The sequence below is a fragment of the Gavia stellata genome, unplaced genomic scaffold, assembly GCF_030936135.1.
Source record: "Gavia stellata isolate bGavSte3 unplaced genomic scaffold, bGavSte3.hap2 HAP2_SCAFFOLD_34, whole genome shotgun sequence".
In the NCBI taxonomy this organism is placed as follows: Eukaryota; Metazoa; Chordata; class Aves; order Gaviiformes; family Gaviidae; genus Gavia; species Gavia stellata.
Window position 1 is genome coordinate 4,575,859 of NW_026776320.1, and position 19,853 is coordinate 4,595,711.

The 19,853-nt window shown below is 43.9% G+C and overlaps 1 protein-coding gene across 1 annotated transcript; it reads right to left on the minus strand.

Annotated features, from left to right (window-relative positions):
• Positions 1 to 560: 560 nt before the first annotated feature.
• Positions 561 to 17,952, minus strand: LOC132320897 (E3 ubiquitin-protein ligase TRIM36-like). The gene is made up of 10 exons (XM_059834531.1): positions 17,926 to 17,952; positions 16,630 to 16,859; positions 8,675 to 8,996; positions 7,074 to 7,220; positions 5,879 to 5,974; positions 4,686 to 4,939; positions 3,900 to 4,024; positions 3,052 to 3,345; positions 2,451 to 2,748; positions 561 to 915 (listed from the first exon to the last, which is right to left on the minus strand). The coding sequence occupies exons 1-10, from the start codon at positions 17,950 to 17,952 to the stop codon at positions 561 to 563; spliced, it is 2,148 nt and encodes a 715-aa protein (XP_059690514.1).
• Between the last annotated feature and the right edge of the window lie 1,901 nt (positions 17,953 to 19,853).

Genomic DNA, 19,853 nt, shown 5'->3' on the forward strand with positions numbered 1-19,853 from the left:
CACCCTCCTCTTTCCAAATAAAACCTAAACGTTCAGCTGCAGTTCTGATTTCTCCCTGCTTTATACTGTATTTTTGCAAATGTTATTTCGTGCTGAAGGGCCCAACCCCTGGTGCTCAGGGGTTAATTGGAAAGCATTTGACCCCTCAGAGGCATTCAGGCAGATTTCTTGAAAGGAGAATGGCAATCACACGCTGTCAGCTTTGATTTCATTAAATGCAAAACTGACTATGTAAGGATTTACGTTACACAAAAGGTAGATTTCTACCCCCGAAGAGTAATTTTGGTTGCTAGTCAAACTTCTTCCCTGCTTCCCCCTGGGAAGAAAGTCTGTGGAGAAAAGCATTGCACAGATCACAAGAAAGGCAGGAGAGTTCCTGGAAGAACATTTCCCACTAGTGTGGGACGTGTCTGAACCGTTTGTTTAAAAAAAGCATGACCCAGAGGCTTGTAAGCAACATGTGGACAGAATGTAATTAATCAGGAGTGAAAACTAAGGTAGAATTCTTCTGCTCTCTCTCGTCTTCCACCTCAGAACAGCAATGGGAAGAGATCACTGCACTAGATGTCGTCGTGGTACTCCCCGTACTTTGCTGTGACAGGTTCCTCAAGATGAACTGCTGCACCACCCATTAAGGCAAATGCTGGGTACATTATGCCAGAGCAGTCCACCTCGCACTCATAAAGGCATTTCATACGGCCTGCGTCGTAGAACCCCACCTTGCCTTTGTCACAGTCGAGGCAGATGCCCAAGCACGATGGCAGGGGAAGGATTCTGCTCGCTGGATCCTTGGGGGCAGCAGGTGTTGTGGGGATAAAGAACTTCTTCATGCCTAAAGTGACCAGTGTGAAAGGCTGTGGTGAGTCAAAGAAGGCATCTTCACTCCCACTGTCACGACCACTGTCTTGCTCGTATCTAGAACAGAAAAACAACCATTTGCTTTTGTCAAATTCTGAAGGGGGATCAGTGATGTGAACTGGAGAAAACATTTTTGTAAGACAAGAAACACCACATGGTCACCTGCAAAACCTTGTGGGGTAAAAATATACCTAAGCCAGGAGGGAAGACGCATTTAGTAGGTGGAGAACACTCACTTGGGCCACTTCAGACAATAAATAACAGCTAAACACTAACGAGGACAAGACCACAGAAGGCTTTACTAAGGAGCGGATGTATCTAAATGTACTCATGCTAGGTAATCATTAATGAACCTACAGGTATAGCAAATTAGTTAACTTGAAAAGTAATTTAGCGACTATGACTAATGATTACAGACAAGGTATGTTTAACTTCATTTACATAATGTTAAATGACACGAGTAAATACATTTAACATTACTGTTGTCCTATGAGTTTTCCTCACCACTGCTGTATTACATTGTCTTTAAAATTCACAACACAAAAAGTAGTGGTTTAAGTTTTTGGTTTGGTGGTTTGGTTTTTTTTTAAAGTGCTCTGCCTGGAGGTTTCCATGAACCCCTGTTTCCCAGCTGGTTACTGGGGAAAGTTTGTGGCCAGATTTGTTCAGTCTACATGCTTTTGCCCCCTACTTCTGTCACCAGATGAAGACACACTGGAGAAGCACACATTCTTCTGTGCCGACAATCCCTAGCTAGGTTTGCATTTTTGGGATGTCTGGGGGGAGATTGGATTTGTGTCAGCCAAAGTTTTCCAGGTATTTGTGTGGATAAGGAAAAAGAAATCAGGAAATCAGGATCTAATTTCTCACTTTGCAAAAAGCCTCCGTCTGGCTTTAAGCAGCTCAAGACACAGGCGTTCTTACACTTTCAGTATGTTACACAGGAGGAAGCTGATACATTTTTTACATTCCTGAAAAAGTTAAGAGTCCTCAGGAGATAGCTTCCCAGCCTGCAGTTCCTAGACACATCCAGGCTTACTACAACCATACTTCAGAGCTGAAATCTTTTTATTGGTTTGTCCACTGTACTTTGGCTTGTGATCAGTAGCACTCCAGTACCATATGCAAGTGTATAGCCTGGGATAAGCCAGTGACTTGGAATCCACCGTGACGCAAGCTACAGCAAAGATACACAGATACACACAGTGAACATTGTACCTCTGAATGGCTGCCAAACCTAGTATGCTAAGGAAATTAAGGCAGAGTCTTACTATTGACAATTAAACATTGCTTCAATCTTGCAAGTGATGCTTTTTTTTTACCTTCTTGCTTTAACTGGCACATCTTGACATCTATAGGAACCTCATTTCTTTCCCAAAAAGAATGAAAATAGGACTCTGGATAATTACAACACCTTTCTGCTAATAGCAGGGGATGAACAGGACAACCTGCTTACAGCATATCCTTCAAGCTACTTTCCACTAGTTAGGTTCACCTTGTGTACTAATTGCGACCAGACTCACTCTTAACTTATTTTTTAAAAAGCCATCTCCTTATATAAAACATGTATTGAGCAAGAGTCTGCAATTTACCTCGGGCTGGTCACATCATGGGTATTATGGAACAATTTCTGTATCTGGTTGCTAGAAACAACTCCCACTTTCACCAGGTATGAATAGGCTTCCACACGAAAAGCCCAGACGTGCTTCCCTTTGGCAATCCCGGTGTCGCCAATGATGTAATCCAGGGTTGTGTAGCATCCGACCTGCATGCGCTCAGATCCCAGCAGTAGAGGAAATCCAGCCCTGCTTTCCACAGAGGTTCTTCCTGGGTTCAGCAGGAGATGTTCACTGTTGTACCCACATTTGTCATCAAAAAGAAAACTGAAAACTGAAAAACAGTATCCAAAAAAATTTCCTCTTAGTTAAGTATTTGGCCTTCTGTGCTTATAAACTACATATTCAGTCATGCTGGCATCAGAATTTCTCACTTTTAAAGGCTACCGGGAACGTCATGCAAGCTAAAACGGTCTCAGCATGCCACCTACTTAACCTGTTTGTTAACAGTGCTTCTAAACATTTACGCAACCGGTAACAGTAGAGTAGAAGTCTGGGAACTACTGGAAACCACCTACAGCTCTTAACACCGACAGACACAGATTCAACACCTTGTGGACATAAGAAAACCCAATACCTGGAGCTGGAGGCGTACGCAAAATAACTTCTCGGCTCCAAGGGCTACAGATGGACCCTTTATATCCTCGAACTCTAAAGGCATAGGAGCTGTCATCATCAAGATCAGATATTACTTTGCTCTTGCTGCAAACTTTGATCTCCTGCCACGTCGCACTCTCCTCTTCTCCATTAAGCTTACGATACTCAAGAACATAGATATCAGCTGAGTCTGTCTTCCCAGGGCATTCCCAGCTGATCAGAGCTTTGTTGTACATTCTGCTCTGCTCTTCATTGATTTCTGGTATTTCTAGACCTGGAATGCCAGAGATTCAGGAGAAAAAAACCCTCAAATTTAGATATCTGTTGTTTTAGAATTAACCATACAAGCCCTTTGTTGAGTGGCTATAGCACTTGCGGGGGGTGGGGGTGGGGGCAGAAATCTGACTCAATCCGTTAAAGAGTACAGATGAGGATGGTTCCATTCATGTACTTACATAAATCCCTTACTTTCTGTTTTTACTTCGAAAGTTGTATTATTTATTTTTGCTGGCAGCTAAAAAAGCATCTAAAAGCCTATTCTTTTCTGTCATGTTAACAAAAAGCTTCTAAGAAGACCTAGTATTACTTAACTACAATGTTTTGGAAGCCAATGTAAACTGGTACTGAATGCAACGGCATCTTAGCTTCTTTTTCAAAGCTGAAGCTAGCATTGCTGCCAGGTAATGCCTTGTGGATCACAGAGACAGAAGGGACAATGCAAGTCACAAGACTGAGTTCTGCAGCTGCAGCCCTGCATAAGTTTTGCCTCTTTCCAGAGAAGCCCTTCAAGTCGTAACTTGAGAAAGACCTGATGCTCTCGCAATTTACCATTGGAATGGAAGGACAAGTCACCAAGGATCTCTTCTTGCTTAGCTATGTCCACCACAAAGTCTTCAAAAGTAGTTTCAGCTGCTGGCCTGAAGCTCTTCAGAGATTCAGTAGCTTTTTGGATTCTGAAAGCACAGAAGCAAAGGGATGGCAGAACAGAGAAAAGGGAATTCACATGTGTGCATTCCTTAAACTAAAAATGCTAGGTTTTGCTTTATAAAAAGTGCTGTTTTCATGTACTTACTGATGTCTCCCAGAAACTTCTGTCTCTCTAGACAGAATTCAAATGCAAAATTTAAGGTCTTTTGTACATCAGTGTAAAGGTATCAGTGTAAAGATAATGAAGAGGTAATCGTTCAGCTGGTAGAGCATTTTAACAATTTGGGGCATTATGTTCAAAGAACAAAACAGATGTGAAGCGCTAATGGAGAACAGCTATTAAGATCAAAGACTTTAAAGCCAGAAGAGACCTGTTAGATTAACTTGCAAATACCCGATACAATCTCTGAGCAAAGGAATGTGTCAGTGAGCTGAATGGGCTACCCTTCCAGTGCAGTCCTACTGAACAAGGCCACGTGTTGTCACAGGACAGAGCCCCTCCTGACTGCTGTTTCTTAACGCACACTGTAATGTAGCAATTTCTACTGAACGGTACTGGGACCATCTCTGAGCCTTTGCAATACAAGGTACTGCATTCAGTACTTTGCTAGCAGGTGTCAAAAGAATATGACTGACCAGACATCCTGGAACAGTATCTGTACTTCAAACAGAAGATAATTAAGATACCTGTCATGAAGCTGTTTTGCTGTTTGAACAAAACAAGATGGATCAGTTTCTTTAAGCACCTCTTGAGCATATCCTACAAGGCCATTATTTTCCAGGAGCCCTTGATATTCCTCTGCTTGCGTTTGCAATTTTTCCAGCCTTAAATTCTTAGAAGTTTCAATTGCCCTAAGAGCTGCGGACTTCTTCTCTTCTAGGACATGAGATAATTTCTCAAAGCTCTGAGATGCTTCTTCTTTAGCTCGTTCACTGTTGCACTAGGAGGGAACAAAAGACATTTTAGACAGATTCCACAGCACTGTGGCTGTGTACAGAAACATACCTCAAGTTGTTCAAGGTATCACAGCAATCTAGTCATCCATTTGACAGACAAGACTAATGAGCTTTGTTATGCCCATCAGCACTGAAAATGTGATCAGCACTGCACCCAAGCTAGTGAGCGTTTACTGGATCAACACAGAGAACGAAGAGCAGGAAAGTATTCCTCTGATTATGTCTTGAGTTACGCATAGCACGTGTCTAAACAGCTCATGGAAAAGCACTGTAGAAACAGGTCAGTTTCTGAAGTCTTCATGCCCAAGAGCTAGGTGCTCCTCCACCTTCCCCAACCACACTGAGATGGGGGTCCAGCCCAGCTTCTCACATATGCCCTCAGAACTGTAGGGTCACCTCTAACTAGTGCCCTGGATAAAAGGAACTACAAAGCACAGAGACAATCTTTATCAAGATACAGGCAGGGCCAGGAGCTCCTGCAATTTCTGCCATTGTGTTTTTCAGCTTGTACGTGAGCTCCCAGCTCTGACTCTTCTGCAGGGAGATTTGACTCTTCATTCTGACTTTATTGCAACATCCTCAAGGCGGCAAACAGCCAGTGTAAATTGTGAAGCACCGTTAATACACAAGAGCTGTAAGTCTAACCCACCTCTCTTTGATTAAGGTATCAAACAAGCTTTCTTTCAATTAAATTTACAGCAGCACCCAAAACTTAACTTCCCTCTGTATGTTGCCCATATTTCCAACACTGTCAGGATTAGGTCTTACATTTGTGATTCAGGACTAACACAAACTGTTCAGAAATTGTTTTACTGGCTAACTGAAAAAAGCCAAAGGATTTGAAACACTTCAGTGAAAACAGTTTGAGTCTCTGCTGTGTCCCTGCAAGGGCTATCCCCAGCCAACACGGAAGACACTCTTACCTCTGTTTCTTTCAGCAGCAGATCCAGCTGTGTGATGTGAGCTTTCACCTGGCTCTCCTTACTGATGAGGTACTCAATATCTTTTGAAAGCTTCTCCTGTTAAAACAAAACAGCGAGCTAGCAGAAGAAGGGTATCCCACCCAAACCGACAACCAGCACAGGCAGGTCATCCAGCTAGCACTCGCTTTATCTAGTTACAAGGACAACAGCCTGCCACCAGTTATGAGCAGCACCCCTGCGGAGAATTGCTCAGTGACCCGCAATGACTGCACAGGGACATCAGGCCACTGATGTGGGCAGGACTGGGGGCACAGCCTCTAAGGACAAGAGGTAACAGCCTCTAAGGACAAGAGGTAACAGCCTCAGCTGGCTCAGTCTTCCCCAGCCACAAGTGCCACCTTCTCTTAGGCTAGGAACATGAGGCTTCAGGACGTTATTAAAACTTACAGAAAAGCCACGTTAGTTATTAACTCATTTGTAGTAAGATTTGCTAGAAGAATGAGTGGTTCAAAGCATGAACTTATGAGTGTCTCTGCATTTCCTGACTTGCAAGAGTTAACAGCTGTACAGGAAAAGCCTTGCAAACAGGCAAGGAGGCCAAAGAGCACAAGGCAGGCTGGTCTGGTCTTCCCCCACCCCCCGCCCCCCCTTTTTTTTTTTCTTGTGAGCAAGAGAGGAAGAGAAGGAAGAAGAGGAGGTAGAAGCAATCATTCTTTAACAACAAAGCAATGTTTGCAAGTCTTCCCTGTTGTACTGCGAATTAACAGCTATGCAACTTCAGAAACATACAAGGTCCCAACAGATACTTCCAATGCAAATTTTTCAGGAGTGCTTCTGAAGTATCAGCTAATCCAAGCCACAAGGACACTTACCTTAAAAAAGCTAGATTGTAAAGTATAAACTGCTTAAACCTTTTGCATTGGTCAGTACTGCTATACTTTAGTTGGCTAAAACAAGGTGGAAGGACTTTTAAGAGGTTATGTTTCACGCCTCATAGAAAATACAGTTTCTCAGAAGTGCGCTATGTCACACTAATATAGATATTAACAGATGTTGCACAACAGCATGCCTCATGACTGGTTCAGTGTCCTCTAAACACACATCCTGGCTTCCTGCCACAGGGAGTTTGCCCTTACACCAGAAGCTCAGTACTTTTCCCCTTCTTAAGGCCAGGTCCAACAATATTTACTTTTACCTTAAGGGTTTTGTAGGCAGTTCTCATGGTTGTTACTCTATGGTTTGCATGACATCCACCCAGTTTACAAAGATGACAAACAGGCCTTCTGCAGATTTCACAGTACATGTTTACCCTCTCCATTTCATGTTCTGGACACATCAAAATCTGAAAAAAAAAGAGAGCAGAGAGAATGCAGGTGTACTTCCAAAAACTGAGGTGGCCAACAAACCATCAAAACACTAAATCACCCCACAGCAGCATCTGATTTCATCAGTGGATTTTTTATATTCAGTTTATCTTCCACCTTTTATATTTGTCTATGCCAGTGAAAGCCAGCAGATGAACACACACAGTTTCACGAGGTTCACAGTGAGTAAACCTGTAGCGATGTCTGTGTACACATCATGTAGCCTCCATACTGCAATCAACCATTTTGCTAATCCCTGAAGTTGTTTGCGTGCCTCAAGCTCCCTACACTCCTGTTCAGAGCTGTGAATGCAATATATAACACAGCCACGCTGTCAAATTTAACTGTGTCCATGCCAGCATCTCTTGAAACAACTACGAACTGTCTTAAGGCAGGAGTTGACATAATACTGTAATGATTTAAATTTAAGCTAGACTCTGATCAGCCACATAGCCATTGCTCTTGGAGCAACAGATGAAATGCAGCCACACCACCAGTCACAGTCATTTGAAAGATAAAAGGCTCCAGTGTTTCATTTTTTCTGTCTGACTCCAATTACAAGTTGTTCATGCTGAGCGTTAATTCCAGTAGCAGCTTAAACAGCATTGCGAAAAAGCTGGTGTTTGCTAAAAGTAATCTTTCAAAAATTGAACACGTTGAAGTAACTGCTCGAAGAGGCAAAAAAAGTGCTGCTCAACTCCAAGCTCAAGCAACAGATAAAACCGTCTAAAAGGGGGTGGGTGGGTGTGGGTGGGTGTGCTTGTGCACATGTGTGCATGTGTGTTTTAAAAAAAAAGAAATGCTTTGCCTCATTCCAGAGCACTGAAAGACATTTGGGTCCATCTACTCCATGTTACCAAAGAGAAGCTCTTGAGAAAGCTTTTCAGTGTCATGTCAAGGAGGAGAACACGACATCAGTGCCAACAGTCGAGCTTTAAAAGCATCATCTTTTAACACACGCACACACATACAAGAAAGGACAGGAAAGGGCTCAAAAATAGAAGTGAGTAGCATAAATATGGACACACTAAGCTAAAATTGCAAACCATCTCTGAAACCAACTCTCAAGCCCCAAATGTTATCTTAGTCTATGGTGAAAAGCCCAAAGACACCAGTCTCGCTAGCACCTTGGTACATAAGACTGTCATTCAGCAGAATATGCAATAAGCTATCCCATTGTCATTGACTGCTGGATTCGGGGGGAGGTGCGAGGAGAGAAGGAAACTTTCAGGAGAATCGTCTGTGCAGGCAGACATGTTCAAAACTGCAGTCATGCTGTCAGCAAGAACAAAAGCTTATGGTTCACTCAATGAATAACAGCAATAGTCAAAAAAGGAACAACGGTCCCAAAAAGCAACTACCATTGCACAGATATGTCTGAAGCTATATGCAAATGCTGCAACCCAAATTCTGTAAGATACGGGATACTTACCTTGGGTCTGAAGTTGGTGGTTGGTCCTACATGTTTATGTTGGGCTTTCACAGTTCCCCAAGGATGGTGTATTTTGAAACATTCGTTGCAATAGCTTGCCCTGCAGTCCATGCAGCTCTTTGTGGACTCTTGAGGTGGAGGTTTGCAGAAATCGCACATAATAGCAACGGCTGCCCTGGCTGCCTGTCTGTATCTTTCCACAATGGTTTCCAAAGTAAAGTTGCGAAATAAGCCATTGATGCCACGTTCTCCGAGATCAGTATCCCGCTGGCAACCCGGACAAGGAAACAGACTCGATCTAGGAGTCAGTGAATTACGTTTTCTGCCTGTGTAGACACCAAATCCTGATTTAGGAGGAGTGTAAACAGAAGAGGTTTAGATTTTAAAGGGAGAAGCACAGGAATTTATGAACCAATTTCAAACTATCCTAGCACATCATCCAAACCAGTACAATACCAATTCATATGCACTCTGCCAAGCCAAAGAGAATACATTTGCCATGACAAGGTAGTGTAATGTCTGAGTTCAGGGGGCATTACAAACTACTACTCTAAAACTTAATTCTATGGTAAGGTTAATTTAGCTATTCCAATCCTATCTTCTTCGTCTAGTTTTGCATGCACTCAAGCCGCAGCCTTTCAAAAGACTAAACACAAAACCTTCCGGAAACCAGTTGGTTTTAGGCTAACTGGCTGCCCACATAGAGAGCAACAGCTTCGTAACACGCTGAAGTGTAAGATGTCTATTCCCAGAGTGAGACTGGTTATTCCCAGACAAATATAGCCAACTTGGAGCTCCCTGAAGTTTGCTTTGGCCGAGTCAAACTTATCTGGCTTACCCCAAGAGGCATCATAAAAATATAAAGAGGAAAACAAGAGAACTAGATATCACCAGTACGAAATCTCAGCCAAATCATTCAGTCAAAATACGTAGAGGCTGACTTGGCCCTTGCTGAACGGCCTTGATAAAGGAGGGCTGCTAAGTAAGCCCCGCACACCAAAGGGGATGCTGAGACGGTTATGTCTGAGAGATTCCTCTACCTTGAACTGGGGAACCACAGATCTGCATGGTTACACAAGGGTACAGCTTATCTCTTTTCATTTCAAAAGGGGACAGTAGAGAAGCTGCACTCCTACGAAACAGCTATGCACAAATTTCCCCTCTTCTCCAAAATAAAGTGATCCAAGGCTCAAGTCAAGTCGCAAGCCTAGGGATTCTTTGGAGCCTGTTCCAGGGGATGGCTCACACAGACCCAAAAACTATTTACAGGGTAACATTCTTGAGGCTATCAAACAGAGAGTGCATCCCCATGTCTCACTCATGAACCCACAGGGCACAACTATCAAAATTAGTCCTTTATGTATTACTGAAGCAGGTTAAGCCAGTGTTTAGGCTTAACATGTATCCTCTCAGCCTCCCCTTACAAAGAAATAAAAAACCATTCTCTCGAGCTGGAGCATGGTTTTAAGATCCCCTTGAGATGACTGCATGTTGGTATAACTAATTTGTAAATAGAGGTATGACTTCAAGCTGAATTCTTAGTGTTGAAATTGGTTCTTCTTCAGAAAGTGAAATTTGGTCCCATCTGTATTTAGTGAGGATCTTCCCATCAGAAATGTTGATGCTTCATTTCTTTTTGAAGTGTCCTTTGATGCTATCCAAAAGACACTTGCCTTGTGTCACTCTTCTGTGGGTGCTTCACCCAACAATCCAAAACCTCCCTACCTCTCACGCCCTTTCCAGTCTCTTTAAAAAAACAAACCAACACTCCTGTAAGAAACTAGTTCCTTTAAAAATCTTCAAAATGTACCCCATGGTAGTTATGCATCACTATCAGCTAAGAAGCCACAACCAGAGCATGAATAAATGTCAGTCTCAAACTCGGCTGGTCTCATGCTTTTCTGTAGGTTCTGAGCAGAACAGCTAGACTGCATTAACAGAACAGTATGGGTGACATAAGGCACCGGTATACAATTTTCTGGCTAAGGGAAGCAGAGATTTTTTTTTTTCTTTTTTTTTTTTTTAGTACTTACTTGAAGTGAATTAATTACCCAAACTGCACATCCTGCAGTACCTGTAACTTGGCATACACAGCAACACACACATGCAATGCACAGCAACAGCAGTGAAATGCAATCTGTATTTCCAATGTATGCTCCGTGCTAGCACTGCGCACAGGAACACAAAGAGATCTTCTACACAGACTTCTACAATGGCCTAAACAAAAAGATGATTTTGCATGCAGTGCCATGCAGTCAACAGAAAGGGATCTGGAGTACTTACATTTGCTAAAACTAAGAAAATAATGATACCGTGTCGTATGTACAGGGACTGCCTACAAGCAGTACGCTATAGCAGAGAGCAAGCAATGACAAAGCAAGATAACAAGAAAGAAAAACATAGTGCAGTGGTCAAGTTTAAAAATACAATCTGAAATTCGTATCCAGTCGCATGCTTTTGAAGTCTGGCCCAAGCGGCTCAAATGTGAAAGGGGTGTTTCTTTAACTCAAAGGTGAGTTCAGCTGCATCCCAATGGAGGCCTTTCATTCTGCCCACGGTGGACCAAAACAAGACCGTCATCATGAGCCATGCTCTGCGAAGACTGGTGACACTCTGCTTACGGAAAGCAATCCAGCGTCAAGGAAGTCCTGCGCACCTTCAGATGTCTCATCCCTTTTCACTGACAGAACTCTAAGAGCCCAGGATTGGTTTTTCCCCCCTGTTTTAAACCCTGGAAGTTTACTTGCTAAGCTTCTTGGCATGCTCTGCCGCTTTAATACTTCAAGTATGGGAACACTTTTTGCCTAGCAAGTGTTACAACACTAACATGCAGTAAGAATTAGCCTGCTTTCTGCTTATAGGATTTCTACACTCGTATTTTAAATAGAAAGCACTGATGAAGTGGTAAATTATTTCGAGCACTATCTTTCCTATCTGTCTTGTGTCCAGTTTGCTAAACCTGAATTCTGCTTACACACAAAAAAAAAACCCCCAAAAAAACCAAAAAAACCAAACTCCACAAAAAACCAGCAGCAAAACCCACAGATTTTCTAGTCATAGTAAATGTGCAGCTCAGAGAAACTTAGGTCCTCCCCGTATGCTCTTTTACTCTTTGCCAATCCAGTTTACAACAAACAAGTATGTATTTTGTGAAATATTAGGAATCATCACAAGACATTTTCCACTGTGGTTTGTAAACAGACTGTTCCACTTGCAATGAATAGCTCAATCAGTAACTAAAAAATTAGTGCAACGTATGCTCATGCTCACACTCCAAACTCACAAATATTACGATACAGATTGCAAAGAAGCAAGTCAAGGAGCAGTCTTAAGTATGACTTTTAAAGACAATGTTGAAATGCCCTCTTCCCAAGGAGAGGTACCAACACTTAAAATGCTGAAAAACCCAACCTGCAGCTGATGGTGTACAAAGGGATAAGACATCTTAAAGATAAAATCGTGTTTTCCAAGTAAACAGTATCACCAGAATTCTATGGTTATGGAAGACATGGAAGTTAAATGTGTGAGAGTTTAAAAAAAAAAATATTTTAAAAGTCACCTGGATTCTCATAAAAGTTTTTCAAAAAATATAAATGTATACTGCCACCCCCCCAAACTCAGTTAATGCTTTTGGACAGATTTTTAGGAAGAAAGGAAAGAAAAAAAAATGTGAGAGGAGTCAGTAGCTGCAAAATGTCATTTTCAGATACTTTAATCTTCCCCAAATCAAGGGTGCTTTCTGCAAGAAGGGCAGGTAAGGACAGCTTTCCAAGAGCTCTGACGGTGTCCTACCGTATCTTTGTTTTACGACACTTTCAGTCTTCAACTGAGGCAATTTAAACTTCCCCTTCTGATTAGCTGCTTTGTCCTCCACTGAGTGTGAAATTCAGAATTGTGTTTAGCTCAGTTCATGTCTTTCTTGAGGGACACAATATTCCTACGGATTGCTCATGTGCCTGCCAATATTATGGCAACATGGAGCTTTGGGGGTTTTTTTCCCCATTTTTGACAGAACATCTCATCAAAAAAAGAAATATTTATGTTATCAAGCCCACGCAGTGGCTGAGATGCTCAGATTAGCTCAGTTTTGGAAATTAGATGTACTTAAAACAAAGAGACACTGGCTATCCTTCAACGTGACTGCGTCACTAAGCACGCCAAACATTACAAGTGTATCAATTTAAAATACTTAGTTTTCCTCATATATTCATGTGCTGTGCTAAATTGCCAGATCCAGATCTACCTACTCAGATTAACATGGTGTAAATTTCAATCATCTGCTTCGTTATCAAATTAGGTGAGCTCAGATACAATGAAGAACCGGTATTACCTCCATTTAAAAGTGATGGCCAACCATGACCTCTCAACGTTACAAAGATCAATCTAGTCATTACACTTCACTACGAGTGAGAGAGCAGTTTTACTGAAACTTGAGCATGTAAACTCTTGAAAATTAAAAAGCATGGGGCAGGAGGGTGACTGTTGGGTTTGCCCTTTAAAGGGAAGAGAGAACGTGCGTTTTTGCACCCATCAATGTATGTTCAGTCATGCATACACACAAGAAAAAAATATAATCCAACCCTTAACTGAATTCCAGTCCAGTTGACCTTTTAAGTCAGTGTTAAACAGAATGAAAAGCTTTCCTTATAGAAGTTCTTTGCTGTACCTTTGCTCACTGCAAAAGCCATTTTGTGGACTTGAGCACTGACAAAAAGCTATATGCTAACCAACAATATTTAACTCGAGATCTAAATGCTAGACTATCTCTAGCCAATACAAGAAGTGAAGCATTTCTACCTCTCCACCCAAAAGACCTCCTCTGTGAGGCTGCGAACAATGAACAGAAAGCCGTTTAGAAATCGAAAAATGAGATATACCATTGGTTTACAATGGTTCAAATGAAAAGCATCAACTGTTTTCTGTCCTGTGGCTGTTAAACTGCTGCAGGGCTGAAAAGCAAGAATGTTGAATTTCCTAGCACAGGAAACAACTGTAGTATTTAAGCCGAACAGAAAAAGGGAGAAAGAAGAGATTTGGAGGGGGCACAGGGAGAAATACTTCAAATATTCAGTTTCTGCATCATCTGTCAGTGGTGCGCAAGTGTCAACATAACCACATTACATGCTTTACTCTAATTACACCAACACTGTAATTTCACTAACATTACAGAAAATGGATTAGCAATAATAAATATCCTTCATTTTAATTTTATATGCAACATTTTTTTAATAAAAAAATATTTTATATACAACATGAACAGTGGGACTTTTTTAAGCCAACACATTAGATCTTAAGAAGCACACGCACTCCATTTCAACTGAAAAATAAAGAGATAAATTGTAAGATAAATTGTATTTGTAAGCTCTATGTGCACAACAAATACAGAACATGGACCAGTTCCTTCTAGCATCTCAAGAATTTAAATGCCAAAATCATTTTAAATAGATGATACTCCTCATGAAGATAGCAGGCGTTCCTTAAGTGAAAGAAAGATAAAGAAAAAACCCGCAGTGGGAGGAAGGAGTCTTACATACTTTCAAATACAACAGTAATGTCTTGACAGTGACATGCCCTGCACAAGGCTACCAGAAATTCCAGTGTTTTTTTGTTATACATGTAAGGCCCCACTTTGGATGTTTTCTTGTATGTTTGTTTCTCCTATGGAGCTGTTCTTTTACAAATTCCTGTAAGGATCACCAAACTACTAAGGCAAGGCAATGCACAGTATGGGTACTTCAGATGCAAGACGAGAATTGTACAAATGTAGCTTGCAAGCTGGTTGAACATTACCGGTACCAGAAGGCTGAGAGCAAATCTCACACCCCACATAGCAGTGGAGCTATAATACCTGTAACATTAGAAGCAAAGACAGTATAACCTGAATGTCCAAATGTATTCTTTAAAGCTCCCATTTCCATGTGCTTTTCGTTTTGCAAATTTGAACTGTCTGAGATGCTGATTTGCCTGTGATGTGCATCTGCCCAGTGCTCTCTGGGGGGAAGCCCATTATTTCCAAGTCTCAACACTATCTTGCTACTCATCAAACACGTGTGAAGTCTGTAGGAAAGCATTCATCTCCCTCTACTAGCAGGTCAGATGAGGAGATAACACACATAACTTCCCATCAGTTTGCTGGGATGCTGGCAGACTATTGTGGATTTAAAGATTATAACCCCTGCAACAACTTGTGTGCATGTATCTCAGGGGGGCAGGAGCACCAAGAACGGGTCTTTCTTGCCCTGTCGTCAAGGACATAACGAAGCAGCAATGCTAAACCTTGCAAGCAGGGCAGCCAACAACTGTGGCAGCACTGCGAACCGAACTCTGCAGATCTAGTAGCATCTAAATGTCAGGTTCCCAAGGGAGCTCTGCCTCCTCTGTGCACAGCGTGGACGGTGCCACAGCACTGCCTGCGCACCCCATCATGCTAGATCACTATTTCTACTGCCCGACAGAGAGCAAGCTGGAGGGCAGCTTTCCACAGAAGATTAAGGATTACCTCCTTACTTACACTGCTGAAAGCAGCATGGGGGGCCTGGTCCCCATGCACAGCCTGTCTGATACTCCCACACTTGGCAAGCCACAGTTCTCACAAGGAGGTCAGGTCACCCACGGTGCGCCCACCACTCCTTAGGCACCCAACCTGGTGCCCTGATGTCCACGTTGTAAAACCACGTAGTGGACAGCTGCAGCGGAAACCGGTGACCGCTTCAGTCCATGCATACAATGCCGTGACAGAACATCATGCTTACTGAGGAAAAAAGGGACTAGACTTGGATTTGGGAGATGGCAGTCACCAGTGGGCTCTCTTCGTTCAAACTTCACATAACGCTGCAGGTAGAGAGAGCTGAGAAAGCAGCTGAAATGTATGCAGAGCTAAACAGTGATTGTGGGGCTGTGCACCCCATATCCAGAAAACAGGACTGTAATGAAGACAACTAGTTATTTCGTTTGGGGATTCCCTCAAATGATGCAAGCCTCAACCTGCCAAGCTACAGCAAACACAGCATTTGCTTATCAAACCGATCCTGAAAGAGTACCAGTACTAACAACTCAAGAGTTGTTTAAAAGAAGTGGGTGAAATAAAATATTTGAGCTTTGAAAACTGGGAAGGGGATGATGAACGTTAGTAACATACGAAATACAAGACACAGCTTTAGGGTTTGTCTTGTGGGCGACTCTTCCAGATCACTGCGGACTGCGGTTTTAAAGTGGACAGTTACGTCAGAAGGAAGCCTAAAAGCCAAGATGAGGTTTCTTTCAAGAAGTACTTTCGATGTATCTGTGTAAAAGAACAACTCATCTGTGGATTACACAACAGCTGTAAGAATCTTTCTAGTGTGACATCACAAAGAGCATGAGGAGTGCTCCTTAAAGCTTCCAGAGCAGACCACACTGGAAGAGGCGGTTAGCGCAGTCTTCTTACAGTCATCTGTCTCCCAATTCTGCAACCGTGCAATAACCATCATCTATGGAAAATGATTTATTGTAAGCGTAATGAATTGGGTAGGACAAAACCATCATTTGCAAAGTCTGCAGAGACTCAAAAGGAAGTCGAACTACTCAATTTAGGCTGGCCGAAACCTGAGAGAACCACCTCAACAGTACCACTGACAGGCAATAAAACTGCTGAAATCTACACCTCAACATCGACGCTATTGAACATGATGCTACTGCATCTCAATGTAACTGAAATACAGGAATAAACAAATAGAATGGTTACAAAGATTTACAGGACGCCACAAAGACTGATCTATTATATATGAAATAGAGTGCACTGTCCTTAAAAATATTCCCATTGTTCTTGCCACAGAATGAACAAGACTCGCACTATCCCTAAGTCATCTCTTTAACTGCATCAGGAGTACCGGGAAGACATTTTACCAATGCAGACGCAATTCGGCTCAAGTCAGTCGAACACATAAAATAAGGAAAACACGCAAAAATTCCGATACGTACCTGATCTACTAATCCTGTCCATGCTGGAAGAAGAGCTTTGAATTTGAGGGCTACTCTGATTAGAGGATTCAGAGCCTCCATCAGCAAAAGAGTCTTCAAATGCAGAGAGTATTTCTTTCACACATTTGTGACAGACATTGTGCTGGCAAGGAAGGATCAGTGGATGGGTAAATAATTCCTTGCATGCTGGGCAGATGAGCTCTCTTTCGATACCCTTAATGGTAACCTTCATGACAGAAAGAGGGAAAAACAAGTGTAAGTGCAGAAAACGTGAGCCAGCAAGACTTACTGCACAGCTGTATGTCTGTATGTCACAAAAGCCCAGCTCTCTAGAATAATCGTTCTATTCTAGAATCGCACATTCTAGCTGGTTTGAGGCATTCCGCTGGTTAACGCTGCAAACAAATCTCAATTAACATTTATGAAAGCACTGACAACATTCCTTTCAACTGAAATGAACACCGCCACTAGGCAAACTCGGTTCATCTTTAGGTCATGTCTGCCTTGCAGGGGAGGAAAGGAGAGGAGGGGAGTAGTCTTAATTCCACTCAAGGACCTAGTGAAACGAAAGCAACCATACTTCTTAACAATAGGAATCCATATGTTTAACTCAGCTCGCTCGCTCGCTTTTCAAGAAGGGGGGGTGGGGGAGGGAGAAAAAAGAAATTAAGTGTCAGACTGGTTAAACAACAGGCTTTCCCGCGGTGTAATCCACATTTAAGCACTGGAACTGCCTTGACTTCGTTAGGCTAATAGTTCCAGTCCGGAACATTATCTGTTTGTTTATTTATTTCCTGCACAAAGAGCCGCCCGTGGATCTGCGCAGCTCTTCAGTAATTTAAGGACCCCACAGCCATCTGGCACTGCGCTCCGAGGCCGGAGTATCTGCCGGGAGAGCCAACGGCAACCGAAACCCAGCGAAGCATCAAGTGGCGGGCGCGGACACCGGCTGCCCAGCGCCCGCTCGTCCCCTCTCGGGTGGGTTTTCACCGTCCAGCCCGCCGCCAGACCAGACCGACTTTATTTATGCGCCTCCAGGAGCGGTTCCCCCGCCAGCACCGAGCCCCGTCTGAAGATCTAGGGGCCAGCCCTGCCCGCCGCCCCAGCACCTCGGGCTGCCGCCGGTGCCGCTCCCAGCCGGGCAGGGACGAGGCTGCCGGCGCACACTGCGGGGGGCAAACACCCCCCAATCCACCGCCCCCCCCGCCCCCCCCGCAGCACAGGGCGCAACAGCGGAGGGGACGACAAACCCCGACCCGGCGGCCGCGTCCCCAGGCTCCCCCCGCGCTCACCGGGCTCTCCGGCCGATCGCCCTCCATCCCCGCGCCTCCTCCGCCCGCCGGCTCAGCAGCAGCGGCTGCCAGCCCGGCAGGGCGCCGTCAGGCCGGTCGGGAGGCGGCCGAGGGGCCGGGGGGGGAGCGCCGTCCGCTGGGCAGGGCCAACGGCGGCGCCCAGCGCACAATGGCGAGTGGGCGCGGCACCGGGCACCAGGTCCCCACCGTCCCCACCGCCCCCCGCGGCTCTCCGGTCCCGGCAGGAAACCGGCGTCTTTTCTTATTATGCTTTTTTTTTCTGTCGCCAAGTGGCACCGGAGGCGTCGCCCACGCCAGCGGCGGGGAGTATTGAGTACCTTCGCGCTCAAACCCCTGCCATTAATAACCTCCCGTGGTAGCAGATGTCACCCAGGTGTGTGTCGGTCCCTGGGGACAGTAACATCACGACACACTGGGCATGGGAAAGCGAGCTGGACCGGGGCATGTTAGGGGCGTAGTAGGCACGCACCGGGCGGCTTTCGCGGCAGCCAGGACGGAATAAGAGGGGAGGAAGCAGTTATGCTCCTCTGCACCCCCTACCCTCCCCTTACAGAGTGTTCCCATTGGAAAAGGTGCAGCCAACACCCTTTTCACTGCCAGCCACAACAAACGAAATACTTTCACATCTCCAGCTTCTTCAGGTTTTGGCAAGGGTGCAGATGCAACTGTTGCAGACACAGTGGTGTCTGTAGTTAACGTAGCACTAGGCTACCTTGGGTCTGAAGTTGGTGGTTGGTCCTACATGTTTATGTTGGGCTTTCACAGTTCCCCAAGGATGGTGTATTTTGAAACATTCGTTGCAATAGCTTGCCCTGCAGTCCATGCAGCTCTTTGTGGACTCTTGAGGTGGAGGTTTGCAGAAATCGCACATAATAGCAATGGCTGCCCTGGCTGCCTGTCTGTATCTTTCCACAATGGTTTCCAAAGTAAAGTTGCGAAATAAGCCATTGATGCCACGTTCTCCGAGATCAGTATCCCGCTGGCAACCCGGACAAGGAAACAGACTTGATCTAGGAGTCAGTGAATTACGTTTTCTGCCTGCGTAGACACCAAATCCTGATTTAGGAGGAGTGTAAACAGAAGAGGTTTAGATTTTAAAGGGAGAAGCACAGGAATTTATGAACCAATTTCAAACTATCGTAGCACATCATCCAAACCAGTACAATACCAATTCATATGCACTCTGCCAAGCCAAAGAGAATACATTTGCCATGACAAGGTAGTGTAATGTCTGAGTTCAGGGGGCATTACAAACTACTACTCTCAAACTTAATTCTATGGTAAGGTTAATTTAGCTATTCCAATCCTATCTTCTTCGTCTAGTTTTGCATGCACTCAAGCCGCAGCCTTTCAAAAGACTAAACACAAAACCTTCCGGAAACCAGTTGGTTTTAGGCTAACTGGCTGCCCACATAGAGAGCAACAGCTTCGTAACACGCTGAAGTGTAAGATGTCTATTCCCAGAGTGAGACTGGTTATTCCCAGACAAATATAGCCAACTTGGAGCTCCCTGAAGTTTGCTTTGGCCGAGTCAAACTTATCTGGCTTACCCCAAGAGGCATCATACAAATCTAAAGAGGAAAACAAGAGAACTAGATATCACCAGTACGAAATCTCAGCCAAATCATTCAGTCAAAATACGTAGAGGCTGACTTGGCCCTTGCTGAACGGCCTTGATAAAGGAGGGCTGCTAAGTAAGCCCCGCACACCAAAGGGGATGCTGAGACGGTTATGTCTGAGAGATTCCTCTACCTTGAACTGGGGAACCACAGATCTGCATGGTTACACAAGGGTACAGCTTATCTCTTTTCATTTCAAAAGGGGACAGTAGAGAAGCTGCACTCCTACGAAACAGCTATGCACAAATTTCCCCTCTTCTCCAAAATAAAGTGATATCCAAGGCTCAA

Excerpts from the sequence above, each read along its gene's own strand:
- LOC132320897 (XM_059834531.1), bottom strand. The coding sequence starts at position 17,952 with ATGGAGGGCGATCGGCCGGAGAGCCCG. Across the intron at positions 16,860-17,925 it reads GCGATCGGCCGGAGAGCCCG|GTTACCATTAAGGGTATCGA; the intron begins GTGAGCGCGGGG and ends TCTGTCATGAAG. Across the intron at positions 4,025-4,685 it reads GCAAAACAGCTTCATGACAG|AATCCAAAAAGCTACTGAAT; the intron begins GTATCTTAATTA and ends CTGTGCTTTCAG.